The sequence below is a fragment of the Pezoporus wallicus genome, unplaced genomic scaffold (assembly GCF_028554395.1).
Source record: "Pezoporus wallicus isolate ANWC-B61680 ecotype Strahan unplaced genomic scaffold, APGP_CSIRO_Pwel_v1 contig_227, whole genome shotgun sequence".
NCBI classification, from domain to species: Eukaryota; Metazoa; Chordata; class Aves; order Psittaciformes; family Psittacidae; genus Pezoporus; species Pezoporus wallicus.
In genome coordinates this window covers 16741799-16764274 of record NW_026635704.1, presented here as the reverse complement: position 1 = coordinate 16764274, position 22476 = coordinate 16741799, and the positions used below count along the sequence as shown (strand labels likewise).

Sequence of the window (22476 nt, the reverse complement as noted above, 5' to 3'; positions counted from 1 at the left end):
AGCATCTATGCAAATGCCTGGTGCAGTTTCTGAGTGTCTCAGGGAGAGCAAGGTCCTTCTCTATATAATGATAACAAATTTAGTCCATCATAATATGTCCCTAAAAAGCAATAAACCAAAAATAGAGGAAAAATAATGACACATGCTCTTGCTTCTTATCCAGCTATTAGCATCTATGATTCAGATATAAAGTACAAGCTCTTATTACTGAATGCTAATGGGTAATTAAAAAAAAAAAACAGAAACCCAGGGATTTAAGCAAGCATCCAAAAAAGCTACTTCTGATAACAGTGGAAAAACTATGGTACGCCTTAAGAGTAATGTTGATGTACTGGAATACATATGTCTGATGTACCTTTTCCACTCCAAGGCATGCCTGTCTGACATTCAGATTATGAGGCAGTTCTGTATGTACCCTGATAAATGCAAAGGAGTGTGAAGGTCAGGAACAGAAACTGTTTCCCTGGCTAAAAGGACTTCAGGTTATATTTAACTTAGGTGTAACATTTGTAGTATTTGCTAATGTCTCGGTAGAAATAGGTGGGCTACCAAGCAAATAGTCTTCAAAGGAGGAATGTTTAAAATCTAAGCCACAAATGTCAAATTTAAAACCAAAACAAAACCCCAACCAAATAAACCCCAAACAAAAGATACACGGAAGATTGTAGACAATGGATTTTGTACTTTTATCCTCTTTTTATGCTAAAGCACAATGACATTTTCTCAGCTCAAAGTGCAGATATTCTATTAAATATGATTCCTTAGGCATAATGTTTCCTCCTTGCACTCATTACACTCAGGCAGGTGGACAAGCCTTAACTTGTCCTCAGGGCTGATCTGTGCAGCCCCAGCATGGGGCTTTCACAGGAACTACACAGCCTGTGAACCCCTGTGGTAGTGAGTTCCCAGATGGGGGTCATCACAGCCTGGCTACTTCTCAGTCAATAACTGAGGCCTGATCCAAACTGCATGAAAGAAGGAAAACCACCTGTTGGTTTTAGCAAGCATTAGGTGAGGGTACGGAACTCTGGTCATTGCTGCTTTCTCTTCAGATCCCCCCAATAATGATAACCAGTGAGCTAGAAAAAAGAGATTCTGTCCATATCTGCGAATGTCGTAAGAGGCTTGAAACTGGGGGTAAGCCCTACGTAAGTCTCTGAATCTGTATTCTGTTAGTTTAGAAATATTTGGGACTGCTCAGCGTACTCTCACTGAAGCCTGTGATAGTTTACTGTCAACTGAAATATGAACAGAAAGCTCCATGCTCATGCTTCTTCCTCTTCATTGACAAATCTGACACGCAGGCTTTCTGCATCAAGCAGTGCACTATTTTAGATAGAGAAGAATTATAATAGATGTTAATGATCTCACCCACACATATGCACAGGCTTTAGGCATAGTTATTGGATTGCCCACTTAGGGAGTTAAGAGCAAGAGCTCTTTGAAAGTGATTTTTTTGGCATATCACAGTGGGATGACTGAAATGGTTGAGGCTTTGTGAATGCACGACAGAGGTTACCAGAGAAGAGACTGACAGCCACACAAAATTAAACAGCTTCTCATATCCTTGTTGCACCCAAGTCTGTCAAAGGCTTAAGTGGATAAAATTGCATAGATAAATTCTATGAGCTTAAATAACAATTCTGAGATGCTTTTATGTAAAATGTCCAGAAATTGAGTGCCTTTACCTGGTTATTTAATTTATTTTTCCAGAGGAACAGTAGCTGGAAAGAGCTGTGTTCATTTATCCAGATTAAAGCATTGCTTTACATTTCAAAAGGAATGGCTGAAAGCTTCTCACACCCACATAGTAACCGGTTAATGGTACCTTGAGCATGTCACCTATAACGGAGGTCTTTTTCTTACCAAGAACTTAGGTATTTTCTATTCCTTTTTCTCTGGTATTCAGTGCTGCACATTTGGCCATCAGATCAGCCCACTGTCTGCAGAAAACTTCCTACACTGAAGTATTTTTCTGAGTAAAATCTGCTTTCGTGTCAAGAAATGTGGTTACTTGGGGTTTCAGTATTTTGCCTATTTTTTTAGAGGGATGCACTGTATCTTCTCCGGTAGCATTGCAAAGTATTGCTTTGGATTTTATCACAAGATACTTCACTGAAGATATTACTCTAACATGCAATCAGCAGGGTCACTCATTATTTCTTCAGTAACATGGGAAAGACATGGGAAGCTTTTCACCTGTTGGATAGAAAGTAACTTGGTCCAGCCATTTATGTAGGTACTGCAATAGTGGAGCAGAACAAACACAAACATGGGTGTAACTTTGTTGCATGCTGAGTCCCTTCACAAACCAGGTTGTGAACTGCAGTTACGTTACACTCCTGTCAAGTCCCGCTCTGAATAGCCCAGGCTGTTGGCAGCCCTTGTCTTCCGTGGCAGCTGGAGTCAGCCTCAGTGGATATATGTCAGTTCACACTGGCTGATCAGCTCTCCTGGAAACAAAAACAAGCAAAAAAACCCTGGGCTTTTCCAGTGTTGGGAGTTTTACTGCTGCTTCAGCCCTGCTCTGGCTGCCTTTAATGTCAGAGGAAGTATTTGCTTCCAGTTATTTTTATGCAGCTTGCTTTAAAAAAAAAAAAAAGCATTCATTCATCCTAATATTTTACAAACCTCTTCACTATGCAAACAGTGAAACCGGTGCACAGAGCAGATTGCTCTGCTCACTCCCATCATCTCCTCCTGAGCGCTTGGTTGCATTGTGCTCAATTATGAATGGTCTCCAAAAAAGCCCATTTTACTGTACTATGAAGTGACTCATATCACACAGAAGCTCTGACAGCTCGCACTGGGTATGGCAGTCACATGGCGCCGTATTAGCTGGTGACTCATTTCATGTTGTACTCGGTGCCGAGATCTGACTCACATCGAACTGTGTGAGGAGCTGACTGACACTGTACTGGGCTGAAAGATGGTTAGAACCGGGATGACTCACCCTGGGGTGCATTAAGTAGTGATTCACGTACTTATTGATTCTGATTGTTGCGATTCACTTCGGATTGTACTACACTGGCATCTGGCTGCTTGGGCAGGGGATACTCTGCAGTAGCAACCGTCTGCCTTGCAAGCTCAGCTGTAGTTGCCAAATGGCACAGCATCAGCCAGGAGGAGTATTACCAGACCCAACTGAAAGCTGGATTTGACTTGGCACACTGTTGTTTGGGTCATGACACTTCCTGGGCTGCTTTGCTTCACCTGGCTATGACAGATTCTAAAAGATACCTACAAAGTTCAAAGTCATGAACCTGTAGCCAAGAATGCTCTTGTTTCTGAACACTAGGAGATCTCTGCAGTGTTTCCAAGACTTGCTGCCTCCTTGGGATAACTTTTCCTAGTGATGAAAAAAAGATGGGATGAATTTTGATAACTGGCTGAATCTTTGTAGTTGTCTGCACTTCAGGTTCATCACCTTGAGACCTGGACTCCAAGAAGCACAGAAACCTTGTACTCTGACAACTCCTTCGTAGTACTTTAAGCAGAACCCTACTGCTCCCTCTGTGAAATGCGAACTGTTCCTTTCAAGAGGTGTGTAACAGCTGAGGGGATGCTTCCACAATTAACTGTTTGTGATCCAGAGCACTACTACTAAAAGAAGTAATGATGGGGAGGGAAGTAGATAAGAAATTAAAGGGGAAATAAAGTAGCTGCTCTCTCATCTTAGAGCATTTTACAAATCACAGTGCTAGTTTTACATTCAGTTGAGTTGAACATGCTCTTAGTTTAGAAGGACGCTCCTGATTTTAACCTGAGCACAAGTACGACTCCTAGCTGATAGTAATTTTGGTGCTCTGTGTATCTGAACTCATGGTTACTGGTTTTGGTCTCGTAGTCCAGCAATGCCGTCACCAGCACCACACTATGCACCTCCACAGAGCGTTGGGCCTGATGCTGATGTTCATTTGTGCAATGGGCACAAAGGTACAAGGAGACTCCTCACCCTTATGTCGTACTGGCAGCAGTTAATGAAAAGTTTGATCTTACATTTTTCAGCAGCAAACATGAAATAATGGAACGGGCACACCAAGTAAATTACATCAGTATTAAACTACTGTAACTCGTACTGGCATGTACAAGGATAATCTTATTTCACTTTCTGCAGCTGTGTCCAATTCTCATTACCTGCCGATGACGAAGCTCGGAAAGAGCTCTTTTTCTCACCCGAGGACACATGATGTGGCAGGCTTATGCTGGAAGAGTCTATATGGGAACTCTCCTTATTGCTACTCCCTAACTTTGCGGGGGAAGCCTCCAACAACGGCCGCACCGCGGGACTCCCCTCACGGAAGTGGGTGAGGGGTGATGGATGCTGCCTTGATTTCATCCACACTCGTGAGAAGAGGAAGAAGAGCCCCTGAGTGCACGGCGGGAGAGAGCGATCGACCCGAGCGCTGGGTCGAGGGAGGCGGCGCGGAGCGGGGCTCGATCCCGCCCGGGGGAGCGGCGGCAGGGCCGAGTCCGGGGGGAGCGTCTTGCTCTCGCTCCCGGGGCCGAGGTGGGCCGGGTGTCACACGCTGGAGACTCGGAGAGAGCGGCACCGGGAGCCCGTGGGCAAGGACAGGGCGGTGCGAGCTCCAGCGCTGCCGACGCTCCGGGAGACCAGAGGAAGCGCCTTTGGCGCCCGGTCCCTCCGCTTGCTCCCGGGTAGGGCGCCGTCGGCAGCACCTCCCGTCCCGTCCCGCTGCACCCGGGGCGGCACCAGCTGCAGCACGGGGGTCGCGGCTGCCGGCAAAGAGCCCGCACTTGCCCGGGGAGCGGTGCCGCGGTGCCCGGCGGGCGAGACCGAGCGGTACTTACGGTGTCGGCGGCGGGGCCCCGCCGGCATTCCTCGCCCGCTTCCACTCCGGTAGCGGCGGGCTGGTCGCCCGGGGACGGCTGCTCGCCAGCCCCGCGCATGCGCCCGGCCCTCGCGGGTTCGCCTCACGACGCTGGCCGAGGGTGCGGATGGGCTTCGTTGGCCGTGGCCGGAGCCGGGGGCAGCAAGGGCGGCAGCCCGCTCTCCCTCCCCTCCGGGCCAGGCGCGACGGGGCGATCTGGGGCAGGGCCGTCCCCGGGGAGGCGAGCACAGGGCAGTGCTGAGCTTCAGGGGCCGTTTGCAACGGGAGTAGCGGCCGCAGCAGCGGCACGGCGCCGGCGGCGTGGGGAGGGCGCGGGGGGAGCCATGGGGCCGGCGCCGGCGGGGGGGAATGCCGGAGAAACCAGCGTGAGAGCGTGTGAGTGTGTGTGCGCGCAGGGGAGGTGGTGGGAAGGGCTTGCAGAGGCGGCGATGCCGCCGCGGGGCTCGGTGCTCGTGTTTTAATGTACATAGATGCCTTAAAGAATAGGAGTCGTGCTTATAAACCCGAGATTGGAGCACGCTTGCATTTTAAGTAACTGCAGGATGCATCCTCCCTCTCCCCCAGCCGTCTCTTGTCTTCCTTGGGCGCACAGCTCGTCGCCAAAGGGCTCTCTCGGTCTAGCTCTCCCGGTTTACCGGGGCAGATGCACCCCGGCCACGGGAGCCCCTGGAAGAAGTGTGCCCCGGGCAGGGGCTGTCGGGCCCGGCTCTAGCCCTGCTCCTCCGGGCGATCGTCTCTGCAGCGCCCTTACCGACACTGCCACATTTTGGGGACTATTCACCGATAACGCCCCGCCACCGCGGCCTCTCGGGCAGACCCAAACCCAGTCTACTAGAAGGGCGCAGCGCGCCCGTCGGCGGGGTAAGGGTTAACGGGATGGCCGCGGCTGGCTTGGGTCACCGCTGTCCCCAGGCAGAGCGACACGGTCTTCCCGTGAAATCGAGACTGTCCAGCTGCACGAACGCTTTGCGCCTTCCCGGGACGCCTGTCGGGCAGCCCTGCTGTCGGGGATGCTCCCTTCCCGCTTGTGCACAGGCTGCGGAGCAGGGCGGCCTCAGGAGCCGCCTTGCTGGAGTCGCTGGCTTCGGGGAGCGTTCTGGGGAGCATGTAGAAATAGGAAGCAGCGGGCTTTGCCCGTGGAGTGTTGGAGACTCCCACGCCGGTGTCGGCTGGGGGCACGTGGGCGGGAGCGGCTTTCCCGGTGTGGGGAATAGGAAGAGGAGGAGGAAGGGGCGGACGCGGCCCCACGAGCGGTACTCACGGCGCCGGGCGGCTCGGGGACAGCGCGGGGCTGCGGCGGCGCGGCTCCGTGGCACGCTGGGCATCTCCGGCGCTCCGGGGAGAGGCGCCTGGGCGGCGGCGGCGCCGGGGTCGGCGGCTGCTCAGCCCAGCGGCCCCGCAGCAGGGCGGCGAGCGGGCAGCGGGCGGCTGCCTCGGTGCCTGCCAGCAGAGCCGCCAAGCCCGTGGGGCCGAAGCGGGGCCCCGTGGCGTCTCGACGGGGCGCCGAGATGAAGCGCGTGCAGGGCCGGCGGGAGGCGAGCTGCGGCCGCAGAAAGGGGCTGGAGAGCAGAGCTGACAGCGGGGCGAGGGGCCCGGCAGGCCTTGGAGTCTGCGGCGTGCGGGGAGGTGTGGGAGCAGGGTGACGGGGCGGGGGGGAAGAGAGAGAGAAACACAAAATAAGCGTTACCGGGGGAGGCGGGAGCCCTGCACAGTCCAGCCCCGAGCGGAGCCCCTCCGTCGCGGTGCTATTCCGACCCTCGCCCTGATCGGCGCCTCTGTGCTCGGGGCTGCCCCTCGCTCCTCCGCAGTCACGCTCTCCGGTCTTAACTTTCCTAAGCCGGCCCTTCAGGAGAGGACTAGAGGAGACTTCTCGTACGGAGACGGTGCCCCGTGGGGCTCAGGGCTGGCCATAGTGTCGGAGTAGCACGGGGAAGAGGTTGGCTACTTACAACCTGCACCCCTCAAGTTAAAACAGCCCCAAAAAGCAGCCCCCAACCCCGCACCGGGCCGCCGCCGCCTGGCTCTGTCCATGGTGCTGAACCCGCCCAGCTGCTCAGCGAGCACGCTCTGCTCTGCCAGTGACAGGGCAGCATGATTGCTCCGTCCTGCCGAGTATCAGCGTCCTGAGAGAGAAAGACACCTTACTAGAGCATGAGCCCAGAACAGGAACAGACAGAAATCGCTTCCGTTCGGCCTCTGCCTCCCTTTTCTCTAGCAATGATTTCTGCCTATTTCTACTCAGGGCTCCATTTTTGCATCAAGCCCAGCCCTTCTCAAAACATTCCCCATTTCTGGCCTACAGCCATTCTCTAGACATCAAAGAGACAGAGAGGGACTGAAGTATGCACAGCATGAATAATGCCCTTCCTACAGTGATGTCACCGCCCTTGAAGGCTAAAGCCACTGCTGCTGCAATGAGAGAACATGGCTGTGGTGCTGTTTGTGCCTGGGGAAGGTGTTCGTTAGAGCTGAGACCAGCAGGGAAAGATGCCATTCCTGCACATATGGAGAGCTTGCTGTTGCTTAGCAGCAGAGAGTTCCCCGAGGTCTATTCAGAGAGGTGAACTAGGGTGGAAGCTGGACAATTTTTCCAGGAGAGCGGTAAAAATAGAACGCCCCACCCCAAAACCCCACTTAGTATTTGACTGTCAGGGTGGCAAGGTGCCCTTCTGCAAATCTCTGCCCTTTTGGTGGTGGCACAAAGCACACAGCTGGGATCTTAAATGCATTACTCTGCTGAATTGCAATTGTCGAGGCCTGGACAGGACCCGTGGAAATGTTGTAGGTTTGCCAATTAAGCTTAAATGATACCGGCTCACTCCTTGGCAGAGAAAAGGGAAGAAAATCTCAGTAAATGTACCATGGTAGTTCTTCATGTGCCCTGAGACCAAACACCTGTTTAACACCACTGGCCTTTGAATCCAGCTCGAGTCACTCTGCTAGGAAGTACAGTCATTTCCCAGACCAGTGAGTGGATGTGACTCCCCTAAGGCCTCTCTGGACTACAGTCCAAGCTAGCTTTCTAAATCTTAGCAGGAATGCTTGAACAAGTTCAGGTTTAAAAAACTGGCATAGTGTAACCCCTTTGGAAGGTATGGTCTTGCTTCATCCTCTGCATTCCTATCAGGAAGGGCATGATGAACTAATACCTTATCAAAGATGGCTATTTTTTTTTTTGTTTCAGTACTGGTGATGCACAGTGATAGTGTATAGCACTGTATAAAGAGATGGTACTCATGCTCTCCTAATCTTCTTCCAGTGCCTGGTGTTTGTAGCCAACTCTACCTAGCTCTGTAGGCAGGTACATCTGAATCATTGCATATGTATGCAGCCACCTAAATCCTTGAAACAGCTGAGCAGTTTAGAGGGTTAAAGTGCTCTCAAAAACAGGCATCTTCTCTTTTCTCCCTGAATAACGGATGCAGGCTGATGTTGAGCTGTATAGAATCATAGAATCATAGAATTGTTAGGGTTGGAAAGGACCTTAAGATCATGTAGTTCCAAACCCCCTGCCATGGGCAGGGACACCTTACGCTAAATCATATCACCCAAGGCCTCATCCAACCTGGTCTTGAACACTGCCAGGGATGGAGCATTCACAACCTCCCTGGGCAACCTATTCCAGTGCCTCACCACCCTAACAGGAAAGAATTTCTTTCTTATATCCAACCTAAACTTCCCCTGTTTAAGTTTTAACCCGTTACCCCTTGTCCTGTCACTACAGTAAAAGACAGAACTGGATAAACAGTTCTGTATAAGACAGAACTGGATAAACAAGTGCTTGGACTTTGTTGAAATGGGTTTTAACATTGAGGGACCTTAAGAGCTGAAAGACACAGACTGAATCCCTTCAAACGCCTGGAAGGAATCTGAACATGCATTTCTCATGTGTGAAAAAAAATTCCCTGATTCATCAGAGTAGCATGCTATGCTCATGCATGTCTGTGACCTTACTCTTAATTCCCATTGCTGCCCTGCTTTGTACAGGTTAACTTCACTAGGACAGAGAGAAAGCAAAATGTAAACACCCTGACAATCTAGTTAGGCATGGGAGTATTTGGCCTGGGTCTTGTTTTTGTTTAAAAAAAATATGTTATGGAAAATGGAGTTTCCATGCAAAGTGTGTGTTTAATAAAATTATCCCATATAATATCACTTTTATTTATAACATACAAGGTAAATATTAAATCAGGACTAAATTTCAGTATTGATATTAGCTACTAGTATGTAAGGCATTAGGAAAAGAAAATCTCTTTAGTTTAAACCATGACATAGACTCCCCTGAACATTTCACATTAAGTCTATGTAAGTTATTGACAAACTTTAAGGAGGGAAATCTATCTACCATGCAGTAGTTTTTGTTTTATTCCACATCAGAAATGAATGGCTTGATCTGAGGGTGCCCTTGCTATTTAGTATTGTCCCTTTGTATGTTTCTTAGACTCCATTCTCTCTCTTTCTGCAGACTTGTCCAGTTAATATATTTTCCTAATTTTGTCTTTGTGGAAATGAAGAAAGGTGTTGTTATCATTGTTATTATTATGACTACAATAATATTTTATTATTATTGCAAACTTGTATGACACCTTTTCTTTTATTTGTTCTCATTGAAAATGTTAAGAACAGCTTATAAGAAAGGCAATATAGAACATGTATCTGTATTTTAATAACTTTGTATTCCACATTCTTCAACAGTCAGACTTCAGTGGGTGACCTGATGCACACACCAGCTCTTTTGGGGCCTGTTTTGCTTTTAGGTGTTAAATCAGATTGCTGGGCTTCATACCTGAGCTTCTGCTCCTTGCCCAAGGAGCGGTCATACATATTTGTGTGGTGAATTACAGGTACCAGTCTATTTTAGTGTTTCCTGCTCACTTCAATTATTAAATTGAGAGTTTCTAAACTGTTGAATGGAGCTGATTCATAGTGAATTAGGGAGCAATTCAAACAGAAAGGAGAAGCCATTTTTTACTATTTTCATTGACATGAAAGTGCACTTGTTACAAATCACTTTGAAGACTGATAGGCTTTTCTGGGAGTGAAGATATTTTCTGGTGTAAAATGAGTTTCCAGGGACTTTAGTTGTACTTCAATTTTCTTCAATATATCAGCAGTATTCTAGTGTTTGCTTCATCTTATTTTTTAATAAAAACTTAAAATGTAAAAAAAAAATTATAAAAATTTAAAAGATGCATTTTAAATACCCATATGTTAAAGTGAACATAACACCAGTGATATTATGGGAAACAGCTTTGTTAACTTTTAAATGTTTGCATTCTTTGAACATCGGTTCCTTACAGGTGTAAGTAACTTCTCTTAATGAATCTATTGGAAATTGACTTCAAATAGAAGATGTAGGTTCAATGACGATGAGAGGCAAAATAAACCAGTCTTCTAACATGCAAAACCAAACACAGACCTGCATGGTTCCGCAGAGCATTAACTGACTTGTCCCACACACAGAGATGCCAGTTAGTACTTGATTTTTCACCAATGTTAATAGCAACGTGTTAATTCACCAGTAGAATTTATTCTGTGTAAGCCCAAAGGTGAAAATCCCACTGGGAAGTTCCTCTCAATGCAATGCCATTCATACTGTCAAAATGTATCTGTTGGGCTGCATATATATACAGCACAGGGTTTCTCAGCCTTTTGCTGGAGGACTAAGGTCTTATTCTAAAACCTGTGATTGCATTATGTTAGGACTAATGCTCGAGAAGTTATCGTCATGGCTAGACTTGGCTTTGATCTCAGTGCAGCCAGAATTGTTTGCTATTCATGGCTCTGCTTACTACTTTTCTAATTATTTCAGCACTGTAAGGTTATTTTCTGGGGTGATGTACTTTATCAGGGTTGGCCAATCCCAGATGTATGTTCTGCCCAAACTCTCTGCTTCAGCATTTGTGTTAGTCAGCGTCTACTCTGAAGTCTTGGGAAGTCTGGAAATTAGCCTCCGCTGTCTCCACTCACAACCCTGTTTCTTTTCCACTCCTACATATCACATCCTTCTTACTTCTAAGGAAGAGGAAGCATAAAGAGAAATAATCTTTGAGATGGTATTAAATGTTAGAAATAGAAGATGTTTTCCTGTAGTAGGACTGAACTGGCTTTATAGCATCAGTGTCAGCTCAGAGGCGACTCTGCTCCCCATTCTGGCCTCAGTCCAGCTGATGCATGCAGACGCTGTAGTGATTGTGAGCCCTCGGATGGAGTTCTGTGGCACAACTTATGTGCTTAAAATCCTGGGTGACTCAGTTTCTGGCAGACTGATAGACTTGGTGGCCTGGGCAAAGGAGGTCTGATTAGGAATTGCAGTATGACACACAGAAAAATGAAATCTTTGCTGAAGTACAGCTGCATTAAGAAACTATGCCCTTCATTTCATTTGTCATGTATGGCAAATTGAAGCCTCGCTGTATTCTATATATTGATAATTAGTTAAAAATGTAATACTAACTACACTTCCGTTTTTAAATCATGAGGTTAGCATACATCTATAATTCTATCCTCCTTTTTCTTTTTTCCATAAACCTTTGAATTATTTGGAATCATTAAAAAACCTTATGGATTTGGGTTGATTTTAAAAGAAAAATTCTCCCATCACAACAATATTATGTTAGTTTAAGTCCCAGCGACGTCATAGAACCTGTAACAAAGGTCTGGGCAAAACACTGACCAGAAGAAATTAGCTTCTACATATAAAAATTGTGATTTTCCAGCTGATGACAGGAAGCTGCTCAGTAGCTCTCGTGACAAGCTTCCAGAAGGTGTCACTGTGCACCTACAGTTTGAATGGGGACCCTCTACAGCTGAAGGAGGGTGCCAAAGCACTATTCTTTGTGCGGGGTCCTCTTCCCTGCCAAAAACGGAAATTAAATGAACTAAAACTGAAGACATAAATATTTTCCTCTTTTCATGATTAGCAAAGGAAAAATATCTTTATAGGATCAATGTCACTCAAGAGGTACCCATCCAGCCATAACCTGCAGGTATACTACTGATATTCTGGGTCACGCATAACCTAATTATTACACAGACTTTTTACCACACAGGTGCTTGGTAAGTAATAAATATAGTTAAATTAAAGAAGAATCCAAAACTGACATGACTGCAATGTGGTGTAGGTCTAGAAAGTCTTTTGTAGTTACATTCCAGAGCTGATTCAGAAACAAAGATTAATGGGGCAATTGGGAAGCAATGTTCCTGAACAGCTTGAGGTTTCACAGTAGTTCAGAGTGACTCTGAAAGTGCAGTTGCACAACATGGCTGCACATTAATATTCCAGCTTGACAAGATTCCCGAGGAAGTCACTGTGACTTCTGCCACTGACTTTTTATCAGTTTTTTGACCTTATAAAATATGAAGGAATTGGAGGAATTATGCAGCCATGTTTAAAAGCTGATGGGAGAAAATCACTCAAAAGATGTAGTGGAGAACATGAAAAGAGATCAGAGCTAAACTACACTATAATTCATTCAAAAAAGAAGAACAAAAGAATAAAGATCAGGCAATAAGAGACTGCTATAGAGTATAAGGTTAAAAAGAATAGTATCAGAAACAAGAATGTTCTTGGCTGATGAACAGCAAACTCTATGTTCGTCTCATTGCAGGACCAGTTTGAGGTGGTGGCCAGGCGTACTCCTCTATCATCTTGAAAAGACTTTTGAATGATGATGGGAGGAAGAAGAGCTGATCTGATACGAATGGCAGTGAGGAGAAGGTGTGAACGTATTTGGGAAATGGGAAAACTTCAGGTGATATGCACCCCAGTGTACTAAGTTATTAATGGTTCTGAACAAGTACTGATTTAGAGAGGTCATGATACTCCTGTACCCCTGCAGAAGTGAGGGGAAAGGCCTGGGAAAGGCCTGCAGAATCTCTTTAACTGATCTTTCTTTCAGAGATGCCTTATGTGATCTTACCCACATAGGAGTGTATGCATGGATTAGAGAGACTGTGATTGCAGACAGCACATATTACTGGCTAAATGTCATATTTGCTTTAGTTTTAGGGGCAGACTTACAAATAGTATCAGTTGCCAGGTCTTCCTTGACACCACAGATAACCAAATTACAGATTACAGATATAGAGGACCTCAAGAGAAAAAAACGAAGGAAAAACCCCAGAGCTTTCCAGAAAGACACTTGGTATGCTCCTGTGGAACCATATTTCTCCCATCTGATGCTCAGAGGGACTGACTCTCCCTTCTGCCGGCTGGACCTTTTCTTCTGGCCACTCCGGAGCTGTCTGTTATGTTTCCCTGCAATTGGAAACACAGTGCATTTTGCTGTGGATTCTACATGGGTCCTGAGAGAGGGAGAACAGCAGTCCATATGGGCAGAAATTTGGACAAACCTATTTTTATAACCCATCTTTATACATTGTTGTTCAAACCAACTCCGTAACAGATCACACTTCTGATGGTTTCCCTCTATTTTACTACTGATTTGAAGGACCATGTTCTCTGCCTGGGCAAAGGAAACATCCCTCCCAATCTCCTTTCCACAGTTCATTTTAAACTTACCTCCTGACCAAACAGAAAAGACAAAATGGGACTGAATGTGTTCTGTCTGCAGTAGCCTGTAATTTCTTCTCTGATCTGTAATACCTTTAACTTATTTCTCCTGATCTGGAAAGGCTGGTAAGAATCAGTAGAGTTTGGCTTTTTATTCTGTTTAAAATGGGCCTGCTTAGAAGCCAGTATGATACTTAAGAGTTTTTTTATGAGTCTGAAACAATTTTATAGCATGCCATTGTTGGTCAGGTAAATCATTCAAGCAGATGCTATTTTTGTACTTAAATAAAGCACATGCATTTATCTGCATGAGGTCTGTATGGCAGAATAAACACAGTGCAGTGAGGAAGTCTGGTCTGTCATAAAAATAACAACCATCTTTTAGAATCAAACATTTCAGTGAACATAAAGAAATGCTAGTTTGAAGAAATGTCCTTGGCATTTGTGCCAGGCTGTGACTCACTTCATCAGTCTTCGGACTGGAGGATTATCCAACTATTCCATGCCAAACCATCCAGAAGATCTGGATGCAAACTGATAAACACTCTCACCCTCTTATTTAGAGACCACATTAAATACAGATGTTATAGATATCCCATTTACTGACACGCAGAATTCTGGGTAATGTAATTTGTCAATGGAGCAAGAATTTCCAAATGAAAAAACAGGATGAAGGGATGGACAGGAGCAACTTGGCCACTTTTCCATTGCAGTCTCAGCACCTGTGCAAATCTGAGCACAAGCTGCAAGTACCAAAACACACAAAGGGTTTGAGTGCCAAAGCTTATTTTGGATATTAAACTCCAGGATTGGAAAGGAATCCCTAAAGGAAGGTTTTCTTCCTGAAAGACAACTCTCCCAGAAGAATGCTTGTGTTTAAACAAATCAGTTTGGTAATAAAAAGACCGTGGATTTTACAAATTCAAGCACTGCAATACAAATAAGTTAATAATTTAAAATATTATAATCCTCTTACCTCTGACAATAAACACCAATCATTATGCAGTTCGTGAAAAAATACTTTATCCCATCTCGGTCTAAGCTTGATCCATTGTTTTTTTGCTCTTAACTTGCTTACCCTCAAAAGCAACAGTGAAGTCAATAGAACAGTAAGAACTGTTTTCTTCTTTAATGAGCCCTAAAGTAAACCACACAAGATGTCACAGCAAAAATCACAGCTACTTCCTGAAATTAGGCTATGTTCACAAATAGAAACGAATGAATAACGGAACAAAGTTGAGCCCTTCTCCTTTTTCTGTATGAATCTCTCAGCCTACACCTGACATCTCTAGACTCCTGAGAACAATTTTAATCCTTCTTGTGAGTGTAATTAAGCACTTGCAACAGTGAATAAGGAAAACTGACATGACATTTTGTAAGATCGTTGGCTGCTGCTTGGATGGCGTCACTGGGCAGCTCCTGGTTTGTTGCAATCTGTTCCTGCTTTTAACAAATGATGTAACAGTTTAACCATGCCAAGTGCAAGGTCCTACATCTGGGTCGGAGCAATCCCAGGCACAGCCACAGGTTGGGCAGAGAAGAGATTCAGGGCAGCCCTGTGGAGAAGGACTTGGGGGTGTCGGTTGATGAGAAAATGAAAACGAGCCGGCTTCAGTGTGCGCTTGCAGCCCAGAAAGCCAACTGTGTCCTGGGCTGCATCAAAAGGAGCTTGACCAGCAGGTCGAAGGAGGTGATCCTGCCCCTCTACTCTGCTCTCCTGAGACCTCACTTGGAGTCTTGTGTGCAGTTCTGGTGTCCTCAACATAAAAAGGACATGGAACTGTTTGAACAAGTCCAGAGAAGGGCCACGAGGATGATCAGGGGACTGGAGCACCTCCTGTATGAAGACAGGCTGAGGAAGTTGGAGCTGTTCAGCCTGGAGAAGAGAAGGCTGCGTGGAGACCTCATAGCAGCCTTCCCGTATCTGAAGGGGGGCTGTAGGGATGCTCAGAGGGACTCTTCATTAGGGACTGTAGTGATAGGACAAGGGGTAACGGTTAAGACTTAAACAGGGGAAGTTTAGGTTGGATATAAGGAAAAAGTTCTTTACTGTGAGGGTGGTGAGGCACTGGAATGGGTTGGCCAAGGAAGTTGTGAATGCTCCATCCCTGGCAGTGTTCAAGGCCAGGCTGGACAGAGCCTTGGGTTTCGTGGTTTATTGTGAGGTGTCCTTGCCCATGGCAGGGGGTTTGGAACTAGATGATCTTAAGGTCCTTTCTAACCCTAACTATTCTAGGATTCTGTGATTCTATGCTATGGTATTTTAGATTATCTGTTTTGAGAATAACAGTAAAAGTATACTGTTGAGGACAATCAGCCTCCTGAGCTGTTTGCAACCCCATCTAGTGGGAGACTGAAGATCTGTATAATTACAGACCTCAATATCTAAGTTTCTCAAAGTTCCAGCGCCCAGCACAAGGCTAAGCTGAGGAAAAGACCAAAACATTTCAGACATCAAAACCAGCCAGTAAACAGGCTCAGACTCACTGCAAGCCAGGCCTGTCCTCCTCACAGATCTTTGCCATTTCCCAAGCATTACCCTTCAGCACACATTTTGGAGCTGACTGACGGAAAAATAACATTCAGCCTGCCTCAGCGTTAAGTCTGAATGCTTGAGATTAAATATACACTTACTACTATTGTACATGAAAAGTGGTTTCACCCCTTGTGTTGCCTCCAGTCTCTCCCTTGCATTTCCTGGCTTGGCAGGGCTTTGGGCTTGACCGGCTCTCAGGAGCATGCACATGGCTGTCACCTAGCAACATGGAGCTGCATTTTGAAATGATGGTATTTGCAGTAGGATATTCTGATCTCTTTTTTGCATCTTTCTTTTGACTAGAAGAAGCAGGCTCATAAAGAGATGCAAATAAATGTGAGCAAAAAGCTGTCCTGTTATTGCACAGAAGGGGCCAGCAAAATGTAGGACTGAGTAAGCTCTGAATGGCTTGAAAGAAACATTTATTTTCCCCTAGACTCGGAATTTTTTTGTGGAAAGAAATTGCTGTGAAAAAACCTGTATGTGATTTATGACTTCTGTGTCTTTGCACCAGTCATAGGAAACAGGTATCAGTTAGCACACATTGTATACAAACAGGCAAGGGTAAGGAGTAAATTATTCTTCATGCTCACTACATATACAGCAGGGAGTAATGGATTTAAAAAGTAGGTTAATGGCTTTTTAATGGTAAGATAGTGAAGCACTGGGGCAGGCTGCCTAGACAGTGGAGTCTGCGTTAGCGAGGTTTTAAAGAGCAGGCGAGGTAAACATGTGCCAGGAAGGGCTTAAGGATGGTTGATCCTAGCAGCAAAGGTCAGACGACACTTTCAAGTTCCCACACAGAACTGCCTTCAGTAATACTGCACCCTACACCACTCTCAGGTGATGTGAGATGCATAGAAGGTTTTACTAATTAGAATGGACTGGTTGACACTTGCAGCCTGAGCATGACTTATTCTGGCACTCAGGGATTCCTTTGGCACTCAGAAATTCCTGAGAAATCTGAGCTAAAAAAAAAAAGAGAGCACAATTCCTCTTTCAATTGGATATGAGGTGTATTGGAAATAAAGCAGGATGTGATGGCAACTCTGTGCTCAGGTGATGTCTACCACATGATGGCCTCTAGGAGAAAACACAAATCAGAGCTGCACCAGCTGTATTATGTCTTAATCACTCTGGGGCTGGTGATGTACAAAGGTACTTCATTTTGGTTTTGTGTTTTACTGGAAATCATTTACTTTCATTAGCCTGGGTGTGAAAGAGATGGAGTAAAGGTCAATTATTCCTGATTCACAGACACCTTTTTAAGACTAGATACCTTTTTAAGAAGGCCTTCATGATTTTCCAGAGAAATGTTGCTTTTCCCCGGTATTGTTTATCTAAACTGTTTATTCTTTATGGTGGAAGGATAACCTAAACTAATACATTTGTAAATCTGAAGTTACCCATATCTCAAATTACTTGATTCAGGTTCAGAATGAGTGGGTTATTTATTAACTAGCATGACATTTTTTCCCCTTAAAGAAGGTCATCTTATAGTAATGAAAACAGTTGCTGTTATTCAGGTCAGTCTAGGATTGTTTTGCTGAAAAATTTCCAGAACTAGTGTAAAAATAGTTTATATATATTTTTTTTTTTTTTAATTCATTGAATTCTTTCTGTCAGTAATATCCTAATCAGCCCAGAATTCCCCATTTTTCATTTCAAAGGTGGACAGCTAAAAAGAAAGTATTAGGGCTATTTCAAAGGTAAAATATGTAAATCACTAAATTGGAAAAACACATGGCTGCAAATTAGCACAAAGTGTCTCTGAGGACTAGAAAATTTGCACACCATTAATGTGCAAGTAATCCACCCATTAATGTGTAGCACATGATTATTTTGACAACTTTTACAAAAGAATGCCCTCTGATTGCTGTCTGCACAGCTATTGCTGGCTCATAGACAAGGCTGAGCAACACAGCTCGCTATTCTCACAACAGTGTTTCTGGATGCAAAAGAAAAATATTTATTAATTTAAAAATATTATTATGCCATGTAATTATAGGACAGTTTAAAAAGAAAGACACTGTAAAGAGCTCTTTGTTTCATAGAATGGGGGCCTCTGCAGACTGTCTATTCCAAACCTCCTGTTCTCTGGCACCCTAGGACTGTGACAGGAAGGGTTTGAATTATCTCTGAGGATAGAGACTTCACAACCTCTCTGGGCATCCTGTCCCATTGTTCACCATCCCCACAGCGAAAAATAACCAAACAATTTTCTGCCTGATAGAATAATTCCTGCATAAGCTGTGTTCATCTGTTCTTACATTCATGTATGACGCTAAAGATAAAAACATGCTATATTTAAAGGAGTTATATTTAATGGTATAAGCTGCCTGGGGCAGACTAATCTAGTACGGACATTCAGAGGAGGCATGGGGAGATGAAAACCCCATCCAAACATGAAAGGTCTCTGCAAGGCTGTCCAGGAGTAGCAAGCAAGTGGTGAAAATGAGTCCTATCCAGTGATACTAGCCAAACCAGTGACTTGTTGCATGTCGTTCAGGGCTAGGTTTGCTAAAGGGTGTCCCATTCACAGCACACTGTGCTCCTGCATGGCTTCCAGAGGACCCACAGACCTGAACTAGGCACTGGCATGTGCTTTCTCATTCTGTGTGAGAAAAAACCCAAAACCACCAACACACTGCACGGGGAGCTGCCTCACAAGGACAGAGGAAACTCTCAGTCACAGGAAAGAGCATTTGTGCTGCATCTTTCAAAAGAAGTCAGGGGGACTGTTTTTGCACTGTATGTGCACTGCCCTTCATTTGTGAGCCACAGTCCCAGATAGTACCCAGCTCCCACCTCAGACCTACATGTCTGAATGCTGCTGTTAGCATATAGGTTGGAGATACAGAAGGCAATAGGCTCAGATCCTTTTTTCACTCTGAATTTGCATGGGTTGATCTCCCAGATTGGTGGCCTAGCCACTGGAAGTGATCTGTCAGCCTCAGCTTTGAGAAGTGTCCTCCCTGGCTTGGACCCAGCTAAAACCAGATGGAGGAAAAGGAGGATGACTTTCCAATCAGCTGCAAGGGACCTCCCTGTGGATTTTGGACTGGGCCTCACTGAATATCTGTTAAAAAGGGGAATGGAAGTATTTCCTATTGCATTTCAGACTCTTGCGTGCTAAGTACCTTAAGCACAGTAAAGCATCACCACCCTCTCTATATAAGGAATACTAAATTATTATATAGCAAAGAATGATTTCAACGCAAGGGAAGGAAGGGACCCCAGACACATTGTGGTCAGTAGTTAGGTTATTCTTCTGCTGTGTATGGCTTCCAGTCAGCTCAGAGGAAGGTTTTGAACCTGGACTTTCCATAATTTGGGCAACACCAGTATTTGATGGGCAGTCAAATGCAAAAGCACTCTCCTGTCCTGTGGCAGGACAGGACTAACTTCAGGAGCATGTCTGTGTCCATGATTCACAATAGAAAAAAGAGTTGTATGCCTAATGTTATTTGGTATTTCTGTTGATGGCCACTTCTCCAGAGTGGTGGCTTGTTTAGTCCTATCCCTGTGTACTCAGTCATGCTCACACATATGCAGACACCTAGTCCACAGCTCAGACACACGGGCTCTAGAGGACACCAGCACACCTAAATGCAGTATAGAGTAATGGTGGTCATTGGGGTGAACAAGGCCTGTTATAGATCATGCTGGTTTTAGCTATAAGAGTAACCTTTAATAGCTACTAATGTTTATTTTGAATTCCAGTTGTGTATGGTTTACTTCCATCTTACCGGTTTGTTTTACTTCCCTCACCCAACACAGAAAACTTTACTCAATCAGCAGGTTCATGCCCTGATGAACATAAATCACTTGAACACAAAATGTCTTTAGCACAGTTACAAGTAATATAGTTAAACTAACATATTTACCACTTTAGATGATGAGATGGAAAGGAGGACTCTAACCCCCCAAATGACTACTGCAGTCCTCACAGCATGGATGACCTGACCCTAATTAGTGCTAAAGACCTGGGTATGGAGTAAGCCTGAAATACTGCCTCCTGTGCCCCAGGAGAACTTTGTGACTTCTGAAAGTGGCAATTAATGAAACAATTTTTTCCTTGAAGGAGGACTCTTGCAAGCAAGAGAAGCCACTTCCACTTTCCACTTGACCCCTCTTGTAGGGCTGGGAGCTGACATGCCTTAATCTTCCCTATAGGTCTGCGGACGAGATACGCACCAATATTTTGCTGACCACTACATGTCTCCAAAGGATTGATACTTTAGGACTGATAGAGTCTGTAAAATATGCAGGATTGACCCTTTCTTGACTAGTAAAAACACTTCAGACACAAGGTAAACACTTGTTATAGAGGGTATAAGTCAAGAAGACGAAATTAACCAGTACAAAAGACCACAGAGATAATGTTCTCCAGTTTGTCCTAGAAATAATTTTGCTTACCTTTAAAACCAACTGTGTATGATTTTATGTCATTATCTTAATCTATAACTATTCAACAAAATACCCAACTTTTTCCCTACCTAGAAGTATACTGTATTATCAAAGAAGTGATCAGGTAGACTGATTTATATATTACATAATTTAGTGGTCCTAAATACCCTGTAATACTCCTATTTCTCTTCCAGAATTCTGCGTCCCTTTGAAATGTTGCTCTTGAATAGAACAGAGCATCAAACATGCCTCATATTTTACATCTGTTGTATAAGAATAACTGTTTTAGCACAGACGAAGAATGTTAGCTGTGAAGTGATTCAATCCACAGGCATACAGTTTGCGTCCCCTGCCCAACTCAAACATACATAAGAAATAGATAAAATGTGACTATTAAGCTATGTTTCAGCCTATTTAACTAAGCACAACACCTGTTCAAAAGAACAGAAGGAATGTGTTCTTGGCATAAATTACTGTTTGATTTGTTCCTAGCACCCTATGACAAAATCACAAGCTTTAAGACATACAAATGTTACCCTGACTAAGTATGAAAACCAGACTTCACCAAATAAATACTCCTGACATGAAAAAGTACTTGGGACAGATTATATCTGAAGAGGGTGAGTATATTAACTAATATCAGGACTTTTCCTACTCTTATAAAAGATAAAAACAACATCTGACTTCAGAGGGTCTGTTAACAGTAATTAATGACTGACAGCACTCATCACTTAAAGACATTTGAAGAGTACTTGGCAAAGCAGTGCATTCAACTGCATACTGTCCTTTGCAAGTAACATCTTTTATGATTTTTTACTTTTCTGGACTTGTTTTATTAAACAAATCATGATTCATAGCAGTTGTTAAGTAATTTAGATGAGCGATGCATGGTCACAAGCAACTTCCACATTACATGCAATTCATGGATTCATGTTTGTCATCTCCAAACCCAAAGGATTTCTTCAGAGCTGAGATTACCTAGATGTCTTATGAGGAACAGCTGAGGGAACTGGGTTATTTTAGTCTGAAGACACGAATGCTCAGGGAGGTGAGCTGGAAGCCACGGGGATCCCACAGGCCATCCTATAGTAGTATTCAAGCAAGGCAAACAGTATGGACAGAGATGATCCAAGCAAGGTCCACTTCATAAGGCAGTGTCACAGCAAATCTACCCTTCAGATCAGGGTTAAGATCAGGTCCCCAGTCACCAGATAAGCCCATGCTCACAAGGGACAGCTCAGATCAAGCCAGAAAGTCAGCTGAGGTGGGGTTAAGGTCTCAACCAGGTGGCTCCATCACCACATAAGGCATGGCTCTCACTCAGCAGATGCCAGTACTCCTTCAGCATGGCTCAAGTAGACAGTGAACAGGTCCTCGGGGATGAGTTTAAATAGAGTTGCTGGGTCCATGAGTGAGGGTGGAGGCCCCAGGTTAAGACTGGTCGGCCCATTATCACCTACTAGTGCCCTCAGAGGTGTAATACATATGCAACCTCTCACCATCTCCTTGTACAGTGTAATGTTTCTGGGGTGTTTATTTTGTTAACTTGCAAAAAGTTCATTGGAACCACACAAGAATGTGTCTGTATTAGCGCCAGGTTAAGTAAGTCTTTACGTCTTTGTGTCCAGAAGCAGTTTATTCACTTTTGCTTTTTACCACTTCTATAACACAAGATGAAAACATGTCAGAGGAAAAGGCTTTTTAAGCAATGCAAATGGAGATTAGAAATAAACAACTCATTGAGTTAATTTAAATGTCATGAAGAGAATTTAAAAGGCCTTTAAACTCTGCCTACCACTTTTCAAAAACATTTCTCTTGTAATTCAGTTTCTCTTTGAAAGCGTGTTCAAGAATAAATAAACCTAATTCAAGTGTTCTGTTAAAAGATTTTTTAAAATCCCAATTTATTTAATATTACAACTTTTTTACTATTTGGCATGTAGAATTATACAACAGCTTGCTGTTAGAAGCAGCCACTGCTCACATTCAGAAACATAAAATTCAAAATCTCACAGAAGGTGGAAATGAACATGGGAACTAATGAGGACTGGGGAATCAGTCTGATCAAAGACACAAATGATGGGTCTGAGAACATAGTTTGTCTATAGCGACCAGTGTCATGTATGGAAACATTTTACCAGAAAGAATCTGAACTTTCTGCA

General features: G+C 44.6%; 2 protein-coding genes across 5 annotated transcripts in view; one reads left to right on the top strand and one right to left on the bottom strand.

Moving 5' to 3' along the window:
- The window catches only part of ATP6V1H (ATPase H+ transporting V1 subunit H), a 286404-nt gene that overhangs the window by 207605 nt on the left and 56323 nt on the right, over positions 1 to 22476 (top strand). The window lies entirely within an intron of this gene.
- RGS20 (regulator of G protein signaling 20) overlaps positions 1 to 22476 on the bottom strand; it is a 41164-nt gene that overhangs the window by 16089 nt on the left and 2599 nt on the right. The window contains exon 2 of one of the 4 annotated variants that reach the window (XM_057397787.1): positions 6115 to 6462. The exons of 1 other annotated variant lie outside the window; for it this stretch is intronic. In XM_057397787.1, the coding sequence (XP_057253770.1) occupies positions 6115 to 6462 (348 nt within the window). Of the gene's footprint in view, positions 1 to 4137; positions 4226 to 4812; positions 4968 to 6114; positions 6463 to 22476 lie in introns of those variants that run through there. 2 more of the 4 variants (XM_057397789.1, XM_057397790.1) reach the window with 2 other exon arrangements.